Raw genomic sequence first — 18314 nt, forward strand, 5'->3', positions numbered from 1 at the left:
ACCTGGGATTGATTTAAAAACAGATTGTCCACTTTACACTAATAAAGACATTGACACACGTGTGACGTTCAGGGCCCGAAAAAAAAACAACAGAAATTGACTCGTGGAGTGAACGCAACCTTTTCATGTTACTTCCTTGCCAGGTTGACGTGACGGGACTCGGCTCTCATGTTTGCTCCTCCTCTCTCGCACATCAGGAGCAACCCTCTGCACCGCCCCTCCTCCCGCGCAGTCACCGGCTCGGCTCCTCCAGGTGATGACACACAAACGCACCACTGTTGCCCTCCCGCGAAACATGAAGCCTTCATATTTGGAGTGAGCGTGGGGGGGTCCTCGCCCGCGATGGCGCCGCGATTCGCCTTCTGCCTTTTGGTGGTCTTCTCCTCCGCGTGGATCTCCCTAACTTCCACGCTGGACGCCGGGACTAAGCCGGACGCGAAGCCCGCTCCCCGGGGCCAGGTGGCGCACATCGGCGCGCCCCCCCGGGACCCCCGCGCGCCGCAGGATTTGGCGCATTTTGGCGCGCTCCCGGCGGGGAGCTTTGGCGGATTAACGAGCGAGCGCGAGGCGGGAGAAAGTTGGCCCGAGTGGGAAGGTCACGCAAAAGTTTCCCGCCAAAACCAGGCGGGTCGGACCGAGGCGGAGACGGTTCGGACGCGGAGAGACGCGGAGACTTGGTCGGATTTGGAGGCTTCCGAGCAGGAGGAGGTCCAGCTGGCCAGCTCCACGTTCGCCCTGGCCGGCGACACGGCGCACAACCAGGCCATGGTGCACTGGTCCGGCCACAACAGCAGCGTGAGTCTCTTTAATGCGCTTAGTGGAATTTACGCACGGACCTGCTCGGATTTTGACGCAGTGTGTCTGCTCGCTTTCCTCAGTGAGAAACACTTTTTTTATTTTATTTTTTTTTTAAACCAGATTGCCTAAGTGGAGTTAAAATATGCAAAACATCGATCTTTAAAATGATCAGCTAATACACAGGTGTCAAACTCAAGGCCCGGGGGCCACTTCTGGCCCGCCACATCCTTCTATGTGGCCCGCGAAAACCTGGAAAAATTAGGCTTTGATAAAATACTTTTTTTTCTTATTTTTTTTTATTATTAAAAGCATTCCTTCTTTTGATTTTGACATAAAAATAAAGGGCACATTTTAAACTTTAATATTATCTGATTATGCCAATTAGATAAAAAAAAAAAAAATGTTCCTATGCATTTGATTATGACATATATATATACTGTATATATTCCATACACTTTAAAAACTGACAACTCAGTCATAAAATATAAAATATTGCGATAAACAGAAAAACAGTAACACTGGTTTTTTTTTTAACATTTAACAAATGGCGGCTAAAACGCCAGAATTTTGTGTACTGTTTTTTTTATTTTTATTTTTTTTATTTTTTACAACATATTAATTAATAAGCAAGGCAAGTGGAAAAAAAATTACTACTTTCTTTTTATTTTTTTATTTTTTGTGGTGCTAGGTTTTTTTTCACCATAAAAAACAATGTTTTTCTTGTTATAGCACAGGTGTCAAACTCAAGGCCCCGGGGGCCACTTCTGGCCCGCCACGTCCTTCTATGTGGCCCGCGAAAACCTGGAAAAATTAGGCTTTGATAAAATACTTTTTTTTCTTATTTTTTTTTATTATTAAAAGCATTCCTTCTTTTGATTTTGACAGAAAAAAATGCACATTTTAAACTTTAATATTATCTGATTATGCCAATTAGATTAAAAAAAGAAATGTCCTATGCATTTGATTATGACATATATATATATATATATACTGTATATATTCCATACACTTTAAAAACTGACAACTCAGTCATAAAATATAAAATATTGCGATAAACAGAAAAACAGTAACACTGTTTTTTTTTTAACATTTAACAAATGGCGGCTAAAACGCCCAAATTTTGTGTGCTGTTTTTTTTTTTTAAATTTTTAAAAAAATTTTTTTTTACAACATATTAATTAATAAGCAAGGTAAGTGGAGAAAAAAATTACTACTTTCTTTTTATTTTTTAATTTTTTGAGGTGCTAGGTTTTTTTTCACCATAAAAAACAGTGTTTTTCTTGTTATAGCACAGGTGTCAAACTCAAGGCCCCGGGGGCCACTTCTGGCCCGCCACATCATTCTATGTAACCCGCGAAAGCCTGGAAAAATTAGGCTTCGATAAAATCCTTTTTTGAATTATTATTATTTTTTTTTATTATTATTAAAAGCATTCCTTCTTTTGATTTTGACAGAAAAAAATGCACATTTTGAACTTTAATATTATCTGATTATGCCAATTAGATTAAAAAAAAGTAAATGATTTTCCTATGTATTTGGTTATGACATATATATATACTGTATATATTCCATACACTTTAAAAACTGACAACTCAGTCATAAAATATAAAATATTGCGATAAACAGAAAAACAGTAACACTGTTTTTTTTTACAGTAAACAAATGGCGGCTAAAACGGCTGAATTTTGTGTGCTGTTTTTTTTAATTTTATTATATATATTTTTTAAATTTTTTACAACATATTAATTAATAAGCAAGGTAAGTGGAAAAAAAAATACTACTTTCTATTTATTTTTTTATTTTTTGAGGTGCTAGTTTTTCTTTCCACCATAAAAAAAAGTGGTATGTTTTTCTCGTTATAGCACAGGTGTCAAACTCAAGGCCCGGGGGCCACGTCTGGCCCGCCACATCCTTCTGTGTGGCCCGCGAAAGCCTGGAAAAATTAGGTTTCGAAAAAATACTTTTTTTACTTTTTTTATTTTATTTTTTTTATTAATTGCATTCCTTCTTTTGATTTTGATAGAAAAAAAATGCACATTTTGAACTTTAATATTATCTGATTATGCCAATTAGATTTAAAAAAAAAAAATAATTTTCCTATGCATTTGATTATGACATATAGATATACTGTATATATTCCATACACTTTAAAAACTGACAACTCAGTCATAAAATATAAAATATTGCGATAAACAGAAAAACAGTAACACTGTTTTTTTTAACAGTAAACAAATGGCTGTTTTTTTCTTATTTAATTTGTTTTTTTAAATATTTTTTACAACATATTAATTAATAAGCAAGGTAAGTGGAAAAAAAATACCACTTTCTTTTTATTTTTTTATTTTTTGAGGTGCTAGTTTTTTTTTCCACCATAAAAAACAGTGGTATGTTTTTCTCGTTATAGCACAGGTGTCAAACTCAAGGCCCCGGGGGCCACTTATGGTCCGCCACATCATTCTATGTAACCCGCGAAAGCTTGGAAAAATTAGGCTTCGATAAAATCCTTTTTTTAATTATTTTATTTTATTTTTTTTATTATTAAAAGCATTCCTTGTTTTGATTTTGACAGGAAAAAATGCACATTTTAAACTTTAATATTATCTGATTATGCCAATTAGATTTTAAAAAAGTAAATGATTTTCCTATGTATTTGGTTATGACATATATATATACTGTATATATTCCATACACTTTAAAAACTGACAACTCAGTCATAAAATATAAAATATTGCGATAAACAGGAAAACAGTAACACTGTTTTTTTTTAACAGTAAACAAATGGCTGTTTTTTTCTTATTTAAATTTTTTTTTTTTTTTTTTTTTTTTTTTTTTTTACAACATATTAATTAATAAGCAAGGTAAGTGGAGAAAAAAATTACTACTTTCTTTTTATTTTTTTATTTTTTGAGGTGCTAGGTTTTTTTTCACCATAAAAAACAGTGTTTTTCTCGTTATAGCACAGGTGTCAAACTCAAGGCCCCGGGGGCCACGTCTGGCCCGCCACATCCATTCTATGTAACCCGCGAAAGCCTGGAAAAATTAGGCTTCGATAAAATACTTTTTTTAATTATTTTATTTTATTTTTGTATTATTAAAAGCATTCCTTCTTTTGATTTTGACAGAAAAAAATGCACATTTTAAACTTTAATATTATCTGATTATGCCAATTAGATTAAAAAAAAAAGAAAATAATTTTCCTATGCATTTGATTATGACATATATACATACTGTATATATTCCATACACTTTAAAAACTGACAACTCAGTCATAAAATATAAAATATTGCGATAAACAGAAAAACAGTAACACTGTTTTTTTTAACAGTAAACAAATGGCGGCTAAAACGCCCAAATTTTGTGTGCTGTTTTTTTTATTTTATTATATATATTTTTTAATTTTTTACAACATATTAATTAATAAGCAAGGCAAGTGGAAAAAAAAATACTACTTTCTATTTATTTTTTTTATTTTTTGAGGTGCTAGTTTTTTTTTCCACCATAAAAAACAGTGGTATGTTTTTCTCGTTATAGCACAGGTGTCAAACTCAAGGCCCCGGGGGCCACTTATGGCCCGCCACATCATTCTATGTAACCCGCGAAAGCCTGGAAAAATTAGGTTTCGATAAAATACTTTTTTTTTTACTTTTTTTTATTATTTTTTTTTCTATTAATTGCATTCCTTCTTTTGATTTTGACATAAAAATAAAGGGCACATTTTAAACTTTAATATTATCTGATTATGCCAATTAGATTTAAAAAAAGTAAATGATTTTCCTATGTATTTGGTTATGACATATATATATACTGTATATATTCCATACACTTTAAAAACTGACAACTCAGTCATAAAATATAAAATATTGCGATAAACAGAAAAACAGTAACACTGTTTTTTTTAACAGTAAACAAATGGCTGTTTTTTTCTTATTTAATTTGTTTTTTTAAATATTTTTTACAACATATTAATTAATAAGCAAGGTAAGTGGAAAAAAAATACCACTTTCTTTTTATTTTTTTATTTTTTGAGGTGCTAGTTTTTTTTTCCACCATAAAAAACAGTGGTATGTTTTTCTCGTTATAGCACAGGTGTCAAACTCAAGGCCCCGGGGGCCACTTATGGTCCGCCACATCATTCTATGTAACCCGCGAAAGCTTGGAAAAATTAGGCTTCGATAAAATCCTTTTTTTAATTATTTTATTTTATTTTTTTTATTATTAAAAGCATTCCTTGTTTTGATTTTGACAGGAAAAAATGCACATTTTAAACTTTAATATTATCTGATTATGCCAATTAGATTTTAAAAAAGTAAATGATTTTCCTATGTATTTGGTTATGACATATATATATACTGTATATATTCCATACACTTTAAAAACTGACAACTCAGTCATAAAATATAAAATATTGCGATAAACAGGAAAACAGTAACACTGTTTTTTTTTAACAGTAAACAAATGGCTGTTTTTTTCTTATTTAAATTTTTTTTTTTTTTTTTTTTTTTTTTTTTTTTACAACATATTAATTAATAAGCAAGGTAAGTGGAGAAAAAAATTACTACTTTCTTTTTATTTTTTTATTTTTTGAGGTGCTAGGTTTTTTTTCACCATAAAAAACAGTGTTTTTCTCGTTATAGCACAGGTGTCAAACTCAAGGCCCCGGGGGCCACTTATGGCCCGCCACATCCATTCTATGTAACCCGCGAAAGCCTGGAAAAATTAGGCTTCGATAAAATACTTTTTTTAATTATTTTATTTTATTTTTGTATTATTAAAAGCATTCCTTCTTTTGATTTTGACAGAAAAAAATGCACATTTTAAACTTTAATATTATCTGATTATGCCAATTAGATTAAAAAAAAAAGAAAATAATTTTCCTATGCATTTGATTATGACATATATACATACTGTATATATTCCATACACTTTAAAAACTGACAACTCAGTCATAAAATATAAAATATTGCGATAAACAGAAAAACAGTAACACTGTTTTTTTTAACAGTAAACAAATGGCGGCTAAAACGCCCAAATTTTGTGTGCTGTTTTTTTTATTTTATTATATATATTTTTTAATTTTTTACAACATATTAATTAATAAGCAAGGCAAGTGGAAAAAAAAATACTACTTTCTATTTATTTTTTTTATTTTTTGAGGTGCTAGTTTTTTTTTCCACCATAAAAAACAGTGGTATGTTTTTCTCGTTATAGCACAGGTGTCAAACTCAAGGCCCCGGGGGCCACTTATGGCCCGCCACATCATTCTATGTAACCCGCGAAAGCCTGGAAAAATTAGGTTTCGATAAAATACTTTTTTTTTTACTTTTTTTTATTATTTTTTTTTCTATTAATTGCATTCCTTCTTTTGATTTTGACATAAAAATAAAGGGCACATTTTAAACTTTAATATTATCTGATTATGCCAATTAGATTTAAAAAAAGTAAATGATTTTCCTATGTATTTGGTTATGACATATATATATACTGTATATATTCCATACACTTTAAAAACTGACAACTCAGTCATAAAATATAAAATATTGCGATAAACAGAAAAACAGTAACACTGTTTTTTTTAACAGTAAACAAATGGCTGTTTTTTTCTTATTTAATTTGTTTTTTTAAATATTTTTTACAACATATTAATTAATAAGCAAGGTAAGTGGAAAAAAAATACCACTTTCTTTTTATTTTTTTATTTTTTGAGGTGCTAGTTTTTTTTTCCACCATAAAAAACAGTGGTATGTTTTTCTCGTTATAGCACAGGTGTCAAACTCAAGGCCCCGGGGGCCACTTATGGTCCGCCACATCATTCTATGTAACCCGCGAAAGCTTGGAAAAATTAGGCTTCGATAAAATCCTTTTTTTAATTATTTTATTTTATTTTTTTTATTATTAAAAGCATTCCTTGTTTTGATTTTGACAGGAAAAAATGCACATTTTAAACTTTAATATTATCTGATTATGCCAATTAGATTTTAAAAAAGTAAATGATTTTCCTATGTATTTGGTTATGACATATATATATACTGTATATATTCCATACACTTTAAAAACTGACAACTCAGTCATAAAATATAAAATATTGCGATAAACAGGAAAACAGTAACACTGTTTTTTTTTAACAGTAAACAAATGGCTGTTTTTTTCTTATTTAAATTTTTTTTTTTTTTTTTTTTTTTTTTTTTTTTACAACATATTAATTAATAAGCAAGGTAAGTGGAGAAAAAAATTACTACTTTCTTTTTATTTTTTTATTTTTTGAGGTGCTAGGTTTTTTTTCACCATAAAAAACAGTGTTTTTCTCGTTATAGCACAGGTGTCAAACTCAAGGCCCCGGGGGCCACTTATGGCCCGCCACATCCATTCTATGTAACCCGCGAAAGCCTGGAAAAATTAGGCTTCGATAAAATACTTTTTTTAATTATTTTATTTTATTTTTGTATTATTAAAAGCATTCCTTCTTTTGATTTTGACAGAAAAAAATGCACATTTTAAACTTTAATATTATCTGATTATGCCAATTAGATTAAAAAAAAAAGAAAATAATTTTCCTATGCATTTGATTATGACATATATACATACTGTATATATTCCATACACTTTAAAAACTGACAACTCAGTCATAAAATATAAAATATTGCGATAAACAGAAAAACAGTAACACTGTTTTTTTTAACAGTAAACAAATGGCGGCTAAAACGCCCAAATTTTGTGTGCTGTTTTTTTTATTTTATTATATATATTTTTTAATTTTTTACAACATATTAATTAATAAGCAAGGCAAGTGGAAAAAAAAATACTACTTTCTATTTATTTTTTTTATTTTTTGAGGTGCTAGTTTTTTTTTCCACCATAAAAAACAGTGGTATGTTTTTCTCGTTATAGCACAGGTGTCAAACTCAAGGCCCCGGGGGCCACTTATGGCCCGCCACATCATTCTATGTAACCCGCGAAAGCCTGGAAAAATTAGGTTTCGATAAAATACTTTTTTTTTTACTTTTTTTTATTATTTTTTTTTCTATTAATTGCATTCCTTCTTTTGATTTTGACATAAAAATAAAGGGCACATTTTAAACTTTAATATTATCTGATTATGCCAATTAGATTTAAAAAAAGTAAATGATTTTCCTATGTATTTGGTTATGACATATATATATACTGTATATATTCCATACACTTTAAAAACTGACAACTCAGTCATAAAATATAAAATATTGCGATAAACAGAAAAACAGTAACACTGTTTTTTTTTAACATTTAACAAATGGCGGCTAAAACGCCAGAATTTTGTGTACTGTTTTTTTTTTTTTTTTTTTTTAAATTTTTACAACATATTAATTAATAAGCAAGGTAAGTGGAGAAAAAAATTACTACTTTCTTTTTATTTTTTTATTTTTTGAGGTGCTAGGTTTTTTTTCACCATAAAAAACAGTGTTTTTCTCGTTATAGCACAGGTGTCAAACTCAAGGCCCGGGGGCCACTTCTGGCCCGCCACGTCCTTCTATGTGACCCGCGAAAGCCAGGAAAAATTAGGTTTCGAAAAAATACATTTATTTTTATTTTATTTTATTTTTTTTTATTAATTGCATTCCTTCTTTTGATTTTGATAGAAAAAAAAATGCACATTTTAAACTTTAATATTATCTGATTATGCCAATTAGATTTAAAAAAAGTAAATGATTTTCCTATGTATTTGGTTATGACATATATATATACTGTATATATTCCATACACTTTAAAAACTGACAACTCAGTCATAAAATATAAAATATTGCGATAAACAGAAAAACAGTAACACTGTTTTTTTTTTAACATTTAACAAATGGCGGCTAAAACGCCAGAATTTTGTGTACTGTTTTTTTTTTTTATTTTTTTTTTATTTTTTACAACATATTAATTAATAAGCAAGGTAAGTGGAGAAAAAAATTACTACTTTCTTTTTATTTTTTTATTTTTTGAGGTGCTAGGTTTTTTTTCACCATAAAAAACAGTGGTATGTTTTTCTTGTTATAGTACAGGTGTCAAACTCAAGGCCCCGGGGGCCACTTCTGGCCCGCCACATCATTCTATGTAACCCGCGAAAGCCTGGAAAAATTAGGCTTCGATAAAATCCTTTTTTAAATTATTATTATTATTATTTTTTATTATTAAAAGCATTCCTTCTTTTGATTTTGACAGAAAAAAATGCACATTTTAAACTTTAATATTATCTGATTATGCCAATTAGATAAAAAAAAAAAAAAATTTTTTTTTTCCTATGCATTTGATTATGACATACATATATACTGTATATATTCCATACACTTTAAAAACTGACAACTCAGTCATAAAATATAAAATATTGCGATAAACAGAAAAACAGTAACACTGTTTTTTTTTTAACATTTAACAAATGGCGGCTAAAACGCCAGAATTTTGTGTACTGTTTTTTTTATTTTTATTTTTTTTTATTTTTTACAACATATTAATTAATAAGCAAGGTAAGTGGAGAAAAAAATTACTACTTTCTTTTTATTTTTTTATTTTTTGTGGTGCTAGGTTTTTTTCCACCATAAAAAACAGTGTTTTGCTTGTTATAGCACAGGTGTCAAACTCAAGGCCCCGGGGGCCACTTCTGGCCCGCCACGTCCTTCTATGTGGCCCGCGAAAGCCAGGAAAAATTAGGTTTCGAAAAAAATACTTTTTTTATTTTATTTTTTTTATTAATTGCATTCCTTCTTTTGATTTTGATAGAAAAAAAATGCACATTTTGAACTTTAATATTATCTGATTATGCCAATTAGATTAAAAAAAAAAGAAAATAATTTTCCTATGCATTTGATTATGACATATATACATACTGTATATATTCCATACACTTTAAAAACTGACAACTCAGTCATAAAATATAAAATATTGCGATAAACAGAAAAACAGTAACACTGTTTTTTTTAACAGTAAACAAATGGCTGTTTTTTTCTTATTAAATTTTTTTTTTTTTTTTTTTTTTTAATTATTTTACAACATATTAATTAATAAGCAAGGTAAGTGGAGAAAAAAATTACTACTTTCTTTTTATTTTTTTATTTTTTGAGGTGCTAGGTTTTTTTTCACCATAAAAAACAGTGTTTTTCTCGTTATAGCACCGGTGTCAAACTCAAGGCCCCGGGGGCCACTTCTGGCCCGCCACATCCTTCTATGTAACCCGCGAAAGCCTGGAAAAATTAGGCTTCGATAAAATACTTTTTAAAATTATTATTATTTTTTTTTTTTATTATTAAAAGCATTCCTTCTTTTGATTTTGACAGAAAAAAATGCACATTTTAAACTTTAATATTATCTGATTATGCCAATTAGATTAAAAAAAAAAGAAAATAATTTTCCTATGCATTTGATTATGACATATATATATACTGTATATATTCCATACACTTTAAAAACTGAATTTTCCTATGCATTTGATTATGACATATATGATATTTGATTATGACATATATATATACTGTATACATTCCATACACTTTAAAAACTGACAACTCAGTCATAAAATATAAAATATTGCGATAAACAGAAAAACAGTAACACTGTTTTTTTTAACAGTAAACAAATGGTGGCTAAAACGCCCGAATTTTGTGTACTGTTTTTTTTTGTATTTTTTACAACATATTAATTAATAAAAAAAGGCAAGTGGAAAAAAAATTACTACTTTCTTTTTATTTTTTTATTTTTTGAGGTGCTAGGTTTTTTTTCACCATAAAAAACAGTGTTTTTCTTGTTATAGCACAGGTGTCAAACTCAAGGCCCCGGGGGCCACTTCTGGCCCGCCACATCCTTCTATGTGGCCCGCGAAAGCCTGGAAAAATTAGGCTTTGATAAAATACTTTTTTTTCTTATTTTTTTTCTTATTTTTTATTATTAAAAGCATTCCTTCTTTTGATTTTGACAGAAAAAAATGCACATTTTAAACTTTAATATTATCTGATCATGCCAATTATATTAAAAAAAGAAATGTCCTATGCATTTGATTATGACATATATATATACTGTATATATTCCATACACTTTAAAAACTGACAACTCAGTCATAAAATATAAAATATTGCGATAAACAGAAAAACAGTAACACTGTTTTTTTTTAACAGTAAACAAATGGCGGCTAAAACGGCAGAATTTTGTGTACTGTTTTTTTCTTATTTAATTTTTTATTTTTTTTTATTTTTTACAACATATTAATTAATAAGCAAGGTAAGTGGAAAAAAAAATACTACTTTCTATTTATTTTTTTATTTTTTGAGGTGCTAGTTTTTTTTTCCACCATAAAAAACAGTGGTATGTTTTTCTCGTTATAGCACAGGTGTCAAACTCAAGGCCCCGGGGGCCACTTCTCACCCGCCACATCATTCTATGTAACCCACGAAAGCCTGGAAAAATTAGGCTTCGATAAAATACTTTTAAAAATTATTTTATTTTTATTTTTTTATTATTAAAAGCATTCCTTCTTTTGATTTTGACAGAAAAAAATGCACATTTTAAACTTTAATATTATCTGATTATGCCAATTAGATTAAAAAAAAAATAAAAGAATTTTCCTATGCATTTGATTATGACATATATATATACTGTATATATTCCATACACTTTAAAAACTGACAACTCAGTCATAAAATATAAAATATTGCGATAAACAGAAAAACAGTAACACTGTTTTTTTTAACAGTACACAAATGGTGGCTAAAACGCCCAAATTTTGTGTGCTGTTTTTTTTTTTTTTTTTTAAATTTTTTTACAACATATTAATTAATAAGCAAGGTAAGTGGAAAAAAAAAATACTACTTTCTATTTATTTTTTTATTTTTTGAGGTGCTAGGTTTTTTTTCACCATAAAATTTTATTGAGGGCCACATGGCAGTTATGGCCGCTTGAAACAGCAAAAAAAAAAAAAAAAGCATTTTCCTATGCATTTCATTATGACATACATATATATTTCATACAGTATGTATGGAATATACACTCAGTCATAAAATATTACGATAAACTGAAAAACAGTACCACTGTTTTTTTTTTTACAGTAAAACAAGTGGAAAAAAAGTACTATTATTTTATGTACTTTTCATTTATTATTTTATTTATTTTAAATTTTTTATAACATTTATTTTTTACCATTACAAACAGTGGTACCGTTTTTCCCTTTACAGCACGGGTGTCAAACTCAAGGCCCGGGGGCCAGTTCCGGCCTGCCACATCATTCTATGTGGCCCGCAAAAGCCTGGAAAAAATGTGTTTCGATAAAATACTTTATTTTTTTTAATTTTTTTTTTTACTAAATGCATTCTTTCTTTTAATTTTGACAGAAAAAAAATGCACATTTAAAAATAAATAAAATAAACGGAAAAACAGTACCACTGTTTTTTTGTTTGTTTGTTTTTTACAGTAAAACAAGTTCAGCTTAGTTGCCAGAATTGTAATGTTAAATTTACAATGTTTTTTATTTATTTATTTATTTATTTGTTTATATTTTTTAAACATATTAAGCAAGATAAGTGGGAAAAAAGTACTAATATTTTATGTACTTTTTATTTATTATTTAATTTATTTTGATTTTTTTTTTAAATAAATTATTATTATTTTCATTTGATTATGACATACATACTGTTGATATTCCATACACTTTAAAAACTGACAACTGAGTCATAAAATATAAAATATTGCGATAAACGGAAAAACAGTAACACTGTTTTTTTTTAACAGTAAACGAATGGCGGCTAAAACGCCCAAATTTTGTGTGCTGTTTTTTTAATTTATTTATTTATTTATTTTTTATTTTTTTTACAACATATTAATTAATAAACAGTACCACTGTTTTTTTTATAGTAAAAAAAATGTTCACCAAAAATTTTAATGTTAAATTTACGGTGTTTATTTTTTTTATTTTTCATTTTTTATTTTTTTTTTACAACATATTAATTAATAAGCAAGGTAAGTGGGAAAAGTACTACTTATTTTTTTTTTTTTTTTTTTTTGAGGTGTTGGGTTTTTTTCACCATAAAAAACAGTGGTATGTTTTGGTGAATGTACAAAACTGAAATAATACAAAAATAATGTCATTGCAAGTTAATAATGCTAACACAAACACTGGCAAACTTGTTAGCATATTATTTCATGCTAACGACGCTCACTTGGTTGCATTACGATAGCTCGTACCATAATTCATGGCAACGCTCCTCCAGATATCACACTGTTTAGTAAGTATGGTGAGTTTTAGTTATATTGTAAAACTCACAAAAGCTGTTTGAAGTTTTTGAAGTCACCTGTAGTGAGCAAACTTGTCCAAAAGATGGCGCCATAGCACAAACAATAACACATATTTTTTTGTTTTTTTCTGAAAACTGTTATTATGGCCGAAAAATCCACAAAAATAGCTGCACAGTTTTATAAGCCGCAGGGTTCAAAGCGTAGAACAAAAGTATAGTCCGGGAATTTACGGTCATCGAAATACTTCAATTATATAAATTGAATAACTAAGTAATGCATTAAGAAATAAGGAACATACAAATACAAAACATAGAAAACCTTCAAAAAGCGACGTTTGTGTTGTACTATTGATACTCATAATTCCAGGGGTCTGTGAATGCATCATAGCTTGCTGTTGTGGACTGCATAAAATGATGTGGCGGGCCAAATAAAATTAAGTGATGTACAACATAAAATGATATGGCAGGCTGAATACAATCACATGTCGGGCCACATAAAATAAAAATATATATATTGCGGACTACTTAAAATGATGTAACGGACCACATAAAATGACATGGTGGGCCATGTAAAATTAAATAAAAATGTGGCATACCACATAAAATGATGTGGTGGGCCACATAAAATTACATGGTGGGCCACATAAAATTAAATATAAATGTGGCGTACCACATAAAATGATGTGGTGGGCCACATAAAATGATGTGGTGGGCCACATAAAATTAAATACAAATGTTGCGGACTACATAAAATTGGCCAAATAAAATGATGTGGCGGACCAAAAAAAAAATTAAGTGATGTACAACATAAAATGATGTGGCGGGCCGAATACAATCACATGCCGGGCCACATAAAATTAAAAAAAAAATGTTGCGGACTACTTAAAATGATGTAACGGACCACATAAAATGACATTGTGGGCCACGTAAAATGATGTGGCAGACCACATAAAATTAAATAAAAATGTGGCGGACCACATAAAATGATGTGGCGGACCACAGAAAATGATGTGGCGGACCACAGAAAATGATGTGGCAGACTATATAAAATGATGTGGCGGACCAAACAAAATGAGGTGGCTGGCCAAAAAAAATGATGTGGTGCACCACATAAAATGACATGGCGGGCCAAATAAAACAATGTTGCGGACTGTATAAAATTAAATAAAAATGTTGCGGACTACATAAAATGTGGCGAGCCAAATAAAATGATGTGGCGGACCAAACAAAATGATATGGCGGGCCAAATAAAATAATGTTGCGGACTGTATAAAATTAAATAAAAATGTGCGGACCACATAAAATGATGTGGCGGACCACATAAAATGATGTGGCGGCCCACATAAAACGATGTGGCAGACTTTATAAAATGATGTGGCGGACCAAACAAAATGATGTGGCTGGCCAAATAAAATGATGTGGTGCACCACATAAAATGACATGGCGGGCCGAATAAAATAATGTTGCGGACTGTATAAAATTAAATAAAAATGTTGCGGACTACATAAAATATTGCGGACTACATAAAATGTGGCAAGCCAAATAAAAGGATGTGGCGGACCAAACAAAATGACATGGCAGGCCAAATAAAATAATGTTGCGGACTGTATACAATTAAATAAAAATGTGCGGACTACATAAAATGTTGTGGACTACCAAAAATGTGGCGGGCCAAATAAAATCATGGGGCGGACCAACAAAAAAATTAAGTGATGTATCACATAAAAGGATGTGGCGGGCCAAATAAAATCATGGGGCAGACCAAAAAAAAATTTAAGTGATGTATCACATAAAATGATGTGGCGGGCCAAATAAAATAATGTTGCGGACTGTATGAAATAAAATAAAAATGTTGCGGACTACATAAAATGTGGCGGGCCAAATAAAATCATGTGGGCGACCAAAAAAAAAATGAAGCCATGTACCACATAAAATTATGTGCGGGGCAAATAAAATCACATGTCGGGCCACATAAAATTAAATAAAAATATTGCGGACTACATAAAATGATGTAGCGGACCACATAAAATGACATGGTGGGCCAAATAAAATCAAGTGGCGGACCAAAAATTAAGTGACGTGCCACATAAAATGATGTGGCAAACCACATAAAATGAAATACAAATGTGGCGGACCACATAAAATGATGTGGCGGGCCAAATAAAATAATGTTGCAAACTGTATAAAATTAAATACAAATGTTGCAGACTACATAAAATGTTGCGGACTACATAAAATGTGGCGGACCACATAAAATGATGTGGCTGGCCAAATAAAATGATGTGGTGCACCACATAAAATGACATGGCGGGCCGAATAAAATAATGTTGCGGACTGTATAAAATTAAATAAAAATGTTGCGGACTACATAAAATATTGCGGACTACATAAAATGTGGCGAGCCAAATAAAATGATGTGGCGGACCCAAACAAAATGACATGGCGGGCCAAATAAAATAATGTCGCGGACTGTATAAAATTAAATAAAAATGTGCGGACTACATAAAATGTTGTGGACTACATAAAATCTGGTGGGCCAAATAAAATAAGGTGGCAGACCAAAAAAAAAATTAAGTGATGTATCACATAAAATGATGTAGCGGGCCAAATAAAATAATGTTGCGGACTGTATGAAATTAAATAAAAATGTTGCGGACTACATAAAATGTGGCGGGCCAAATAAAATCATGTGGGCGACCAAAAAAAAAATGAAGCCATGTACCACATAAAATTATGTGCGGGGCAAATAAAATCACATGTCGGGCCACATAAAATTAAATAAAAATATTGCGGACTACATAAAATGATGTAGCGGACCACATAAAATGATATGGTGGGCCAAATAAAATCAAGTGGCGGACCAAAAATTAAGTGACGTGCCACATAAAATGATGTGGCAAACCACATAAAATTAAATACAAAATGTGGTGGACCACATAAAATGATGTGGCGGGCCAAATAAAATAATGTTGCGGACTGTATAAAATTAAATAAAAATGTTGCAGACTACATAAAATGTTGCGGACTACATAAAATGTGGCAGACTATATAAAATGATGTGGCGGACCAAACAAAATGATGTGGCTGGCCAAATAAAATGATGTGGTGCACCACATAAAATGACATGGCGGGCCGAATAAAATAATGTTGCGGACTGTATAAAATTAAATAAAAATGTTGCGGACTACATAAAATATTGCGGACTACATAAAATGTGGCGAGCCAAATAAAATGATGTGGCGGACCCAAACAAAATGACATGGCGGGCCAAATAAAATAATGTCGCGGACTGTATAAAATTAAATAAAAATGTGCGGACTACATAAAATGTTGTGGACTACATAAAATCTGGTGGGCCAAATAAAATAATGTGGCAGACCAAAAAAAAAATTAAGTGATGTATCACATAAAATTATGTGGCGGGCTTATTAAAATAATGTTGCGGACTGTATGGAATTAAATAAAAATGTTGCGGACTACATAAAATGATGTGGTGGGCCACATAAAATGATGTGGTGGGCCACATAAAATTAAATACAAATGTTGCGGACTACATAAAATTGGCCAAATAAAATGATGTGGCGGACCCAAAAAAAAATTAAGTGATGTACAACATAAAATGATGTGGCGGGCCGAATACAATCACATGCCGGGCCACATAAAATTAAAAAAAAAATGTTGCGGACTACTTAAAATGATGTAACTGACCACATAAAATGACATTGTGGGCCACATAAAATGAAGTGGCAGACCACATAAAATTAAATAAAAATGTGGCGGACCCCATAAAATGATGTGGCGGACCACATAAAATGATGTGGCAGACTATATAAAATGATTTGGCGGACCAAACAAAATGATGTGGCTGGCCAAATAAAATGATGTGGTGCACCACATAAAATGCCGTGGCGGGCCAAATAAAACAATGTTGCGGACTGTATAAAATTAAATAAAAATGTTGCGGACTACATAAAATGTGGCGAGCCAAATAAAATGATGTGGCGGACCAAACAAAATGATATGGCGGGCCAAATAAAATAATGTTGCGGACTGTATAAAATTAAATAAAAATGTGCGGACCACATAAAATGATGTGGCGGACCACATAAAATGATGTGGCGGCCCACATAAAACGATGTGGCAGACTTTATAAAATGATGTGGCGGACCAAACAAAATGATGTGGCTGGCCAAATAAAATGATGTGGTGCACCACATAAAATGACATGGCGGGCCGAATAAAATAATGTTGCGGACTGTATAAAATTAAATAAAAATGTTGCGGACTACATAAAATATTGCAGACTACATAAAATGTGGCGAGCCAAATAAAATGATGTGGCGGACCCAAACAAAATGACATGGCGGGCCAAATAAAATAATGTCGCGGACTGTATAAAATTAAATAAAAATGTGCGGACTACATAAAATGTTGTGGACTACATAAAATCTGGTGGGCCAAATAAAATAATGTGGCAGACCAAAAAAAAAATTAAGTGATGTATCACATAAAATTATGTGGCGGGCTTATTAAAATAATGTTGCGGACTGTATGGAATTAAATAAAAATGTTGCGGACTACATAAAATGATGTGGTGGGCCACATAAAATGATGTGGTGGGCCACATAAAATTAAATACAAATGTTGCGGACTACATAAAATTGGCCAAATAAAATGATGTGGCGGACCCAAAAAAAAATTAAGTGATGTACAACATAAAATGATGTGGCGGGCCGAATACAATCACATGCCGGGCCACATAAAATTAAAAAAAAAATGTTGCGGACTACTTAAAATAATGTAACGGACCACATAAAATGACATTGTGGGCCACTTAAAATGAAGTGGCAGACCACATAAAATTAAATAAAAATGTGGCGGACCACATAAAATGATGTGGCGGACCACATAAAATGATGTGGCGGACCACATAAAATGATGTGGCAGACTATATAAAATGATGTGGCGGACCAAACAAAATGATGTGGCTGGGCAAATAAAATGATGTGGTGCACCACATAAAATGACATGGCGGGCCAAATAAAATAATGTTGCGGACTGTATAAAATTAAATAAAAATGTTGCGGACTACATAAAATATTGCGGACTACATAAAATGTGGCAAGCCAAATAAAAGGATGTGGCGGACCAAACAAAATGACATGGCGGGCCAAATAAAATAATGTTGCGGACTGTATACAATTAAATAAAAATGTGCGGACTACATAAAATGTTGTGGACTACCAAAAATGTGGCGGGCCAAATAAAATCATGGGGCGGACCAAA

At 31.0% G+C, this 18314-nt stretch overlaps 1 protein-coding gene across 4 annotated transcripts in view; it reads left to right on the forward strand.

The window, feature by feature from the left end:
• The first annotated feature begins 249 nt into the window (after nt 1–249).
• The window catches only part of LOC133611410 (VPS10 domain-containing receptor SorCS1-like), a 358768-nt gene continuing 340703 nt past the window's right edge, over nt 250–18314 (forward strand). For all 4 annotated transcript variants that reach the window (XM_061968164.1, XM_061968155.1, XM_061968172.1 and 1 more), the window contains exon 1: nt 250–795. In XM_061968164.1, the coding sequence (XP_061824148.1) occupies nt 343–795 (453 nt within the window). In that variant the 5' untranslated portion in view covers nt 250–342. The remainder of the gene's footprint in view (nt 796–18314) is intronic.

This window comes from Nerophis lumbriciformis, linkage group LG02 (genome assembly GCF_033978685.3).
Source record: "Nerophis lumbriciformis linkage group LG02, RoL_Nlum_v2.1, whole genome shotgun sequence".
Lineage (NCBI taxonomy): Eukaryota > Metazoa > Chordata > Actinopteri > Syngnathiformes > Syngnathidae > Nerophis > Nerophis lumbriciformis.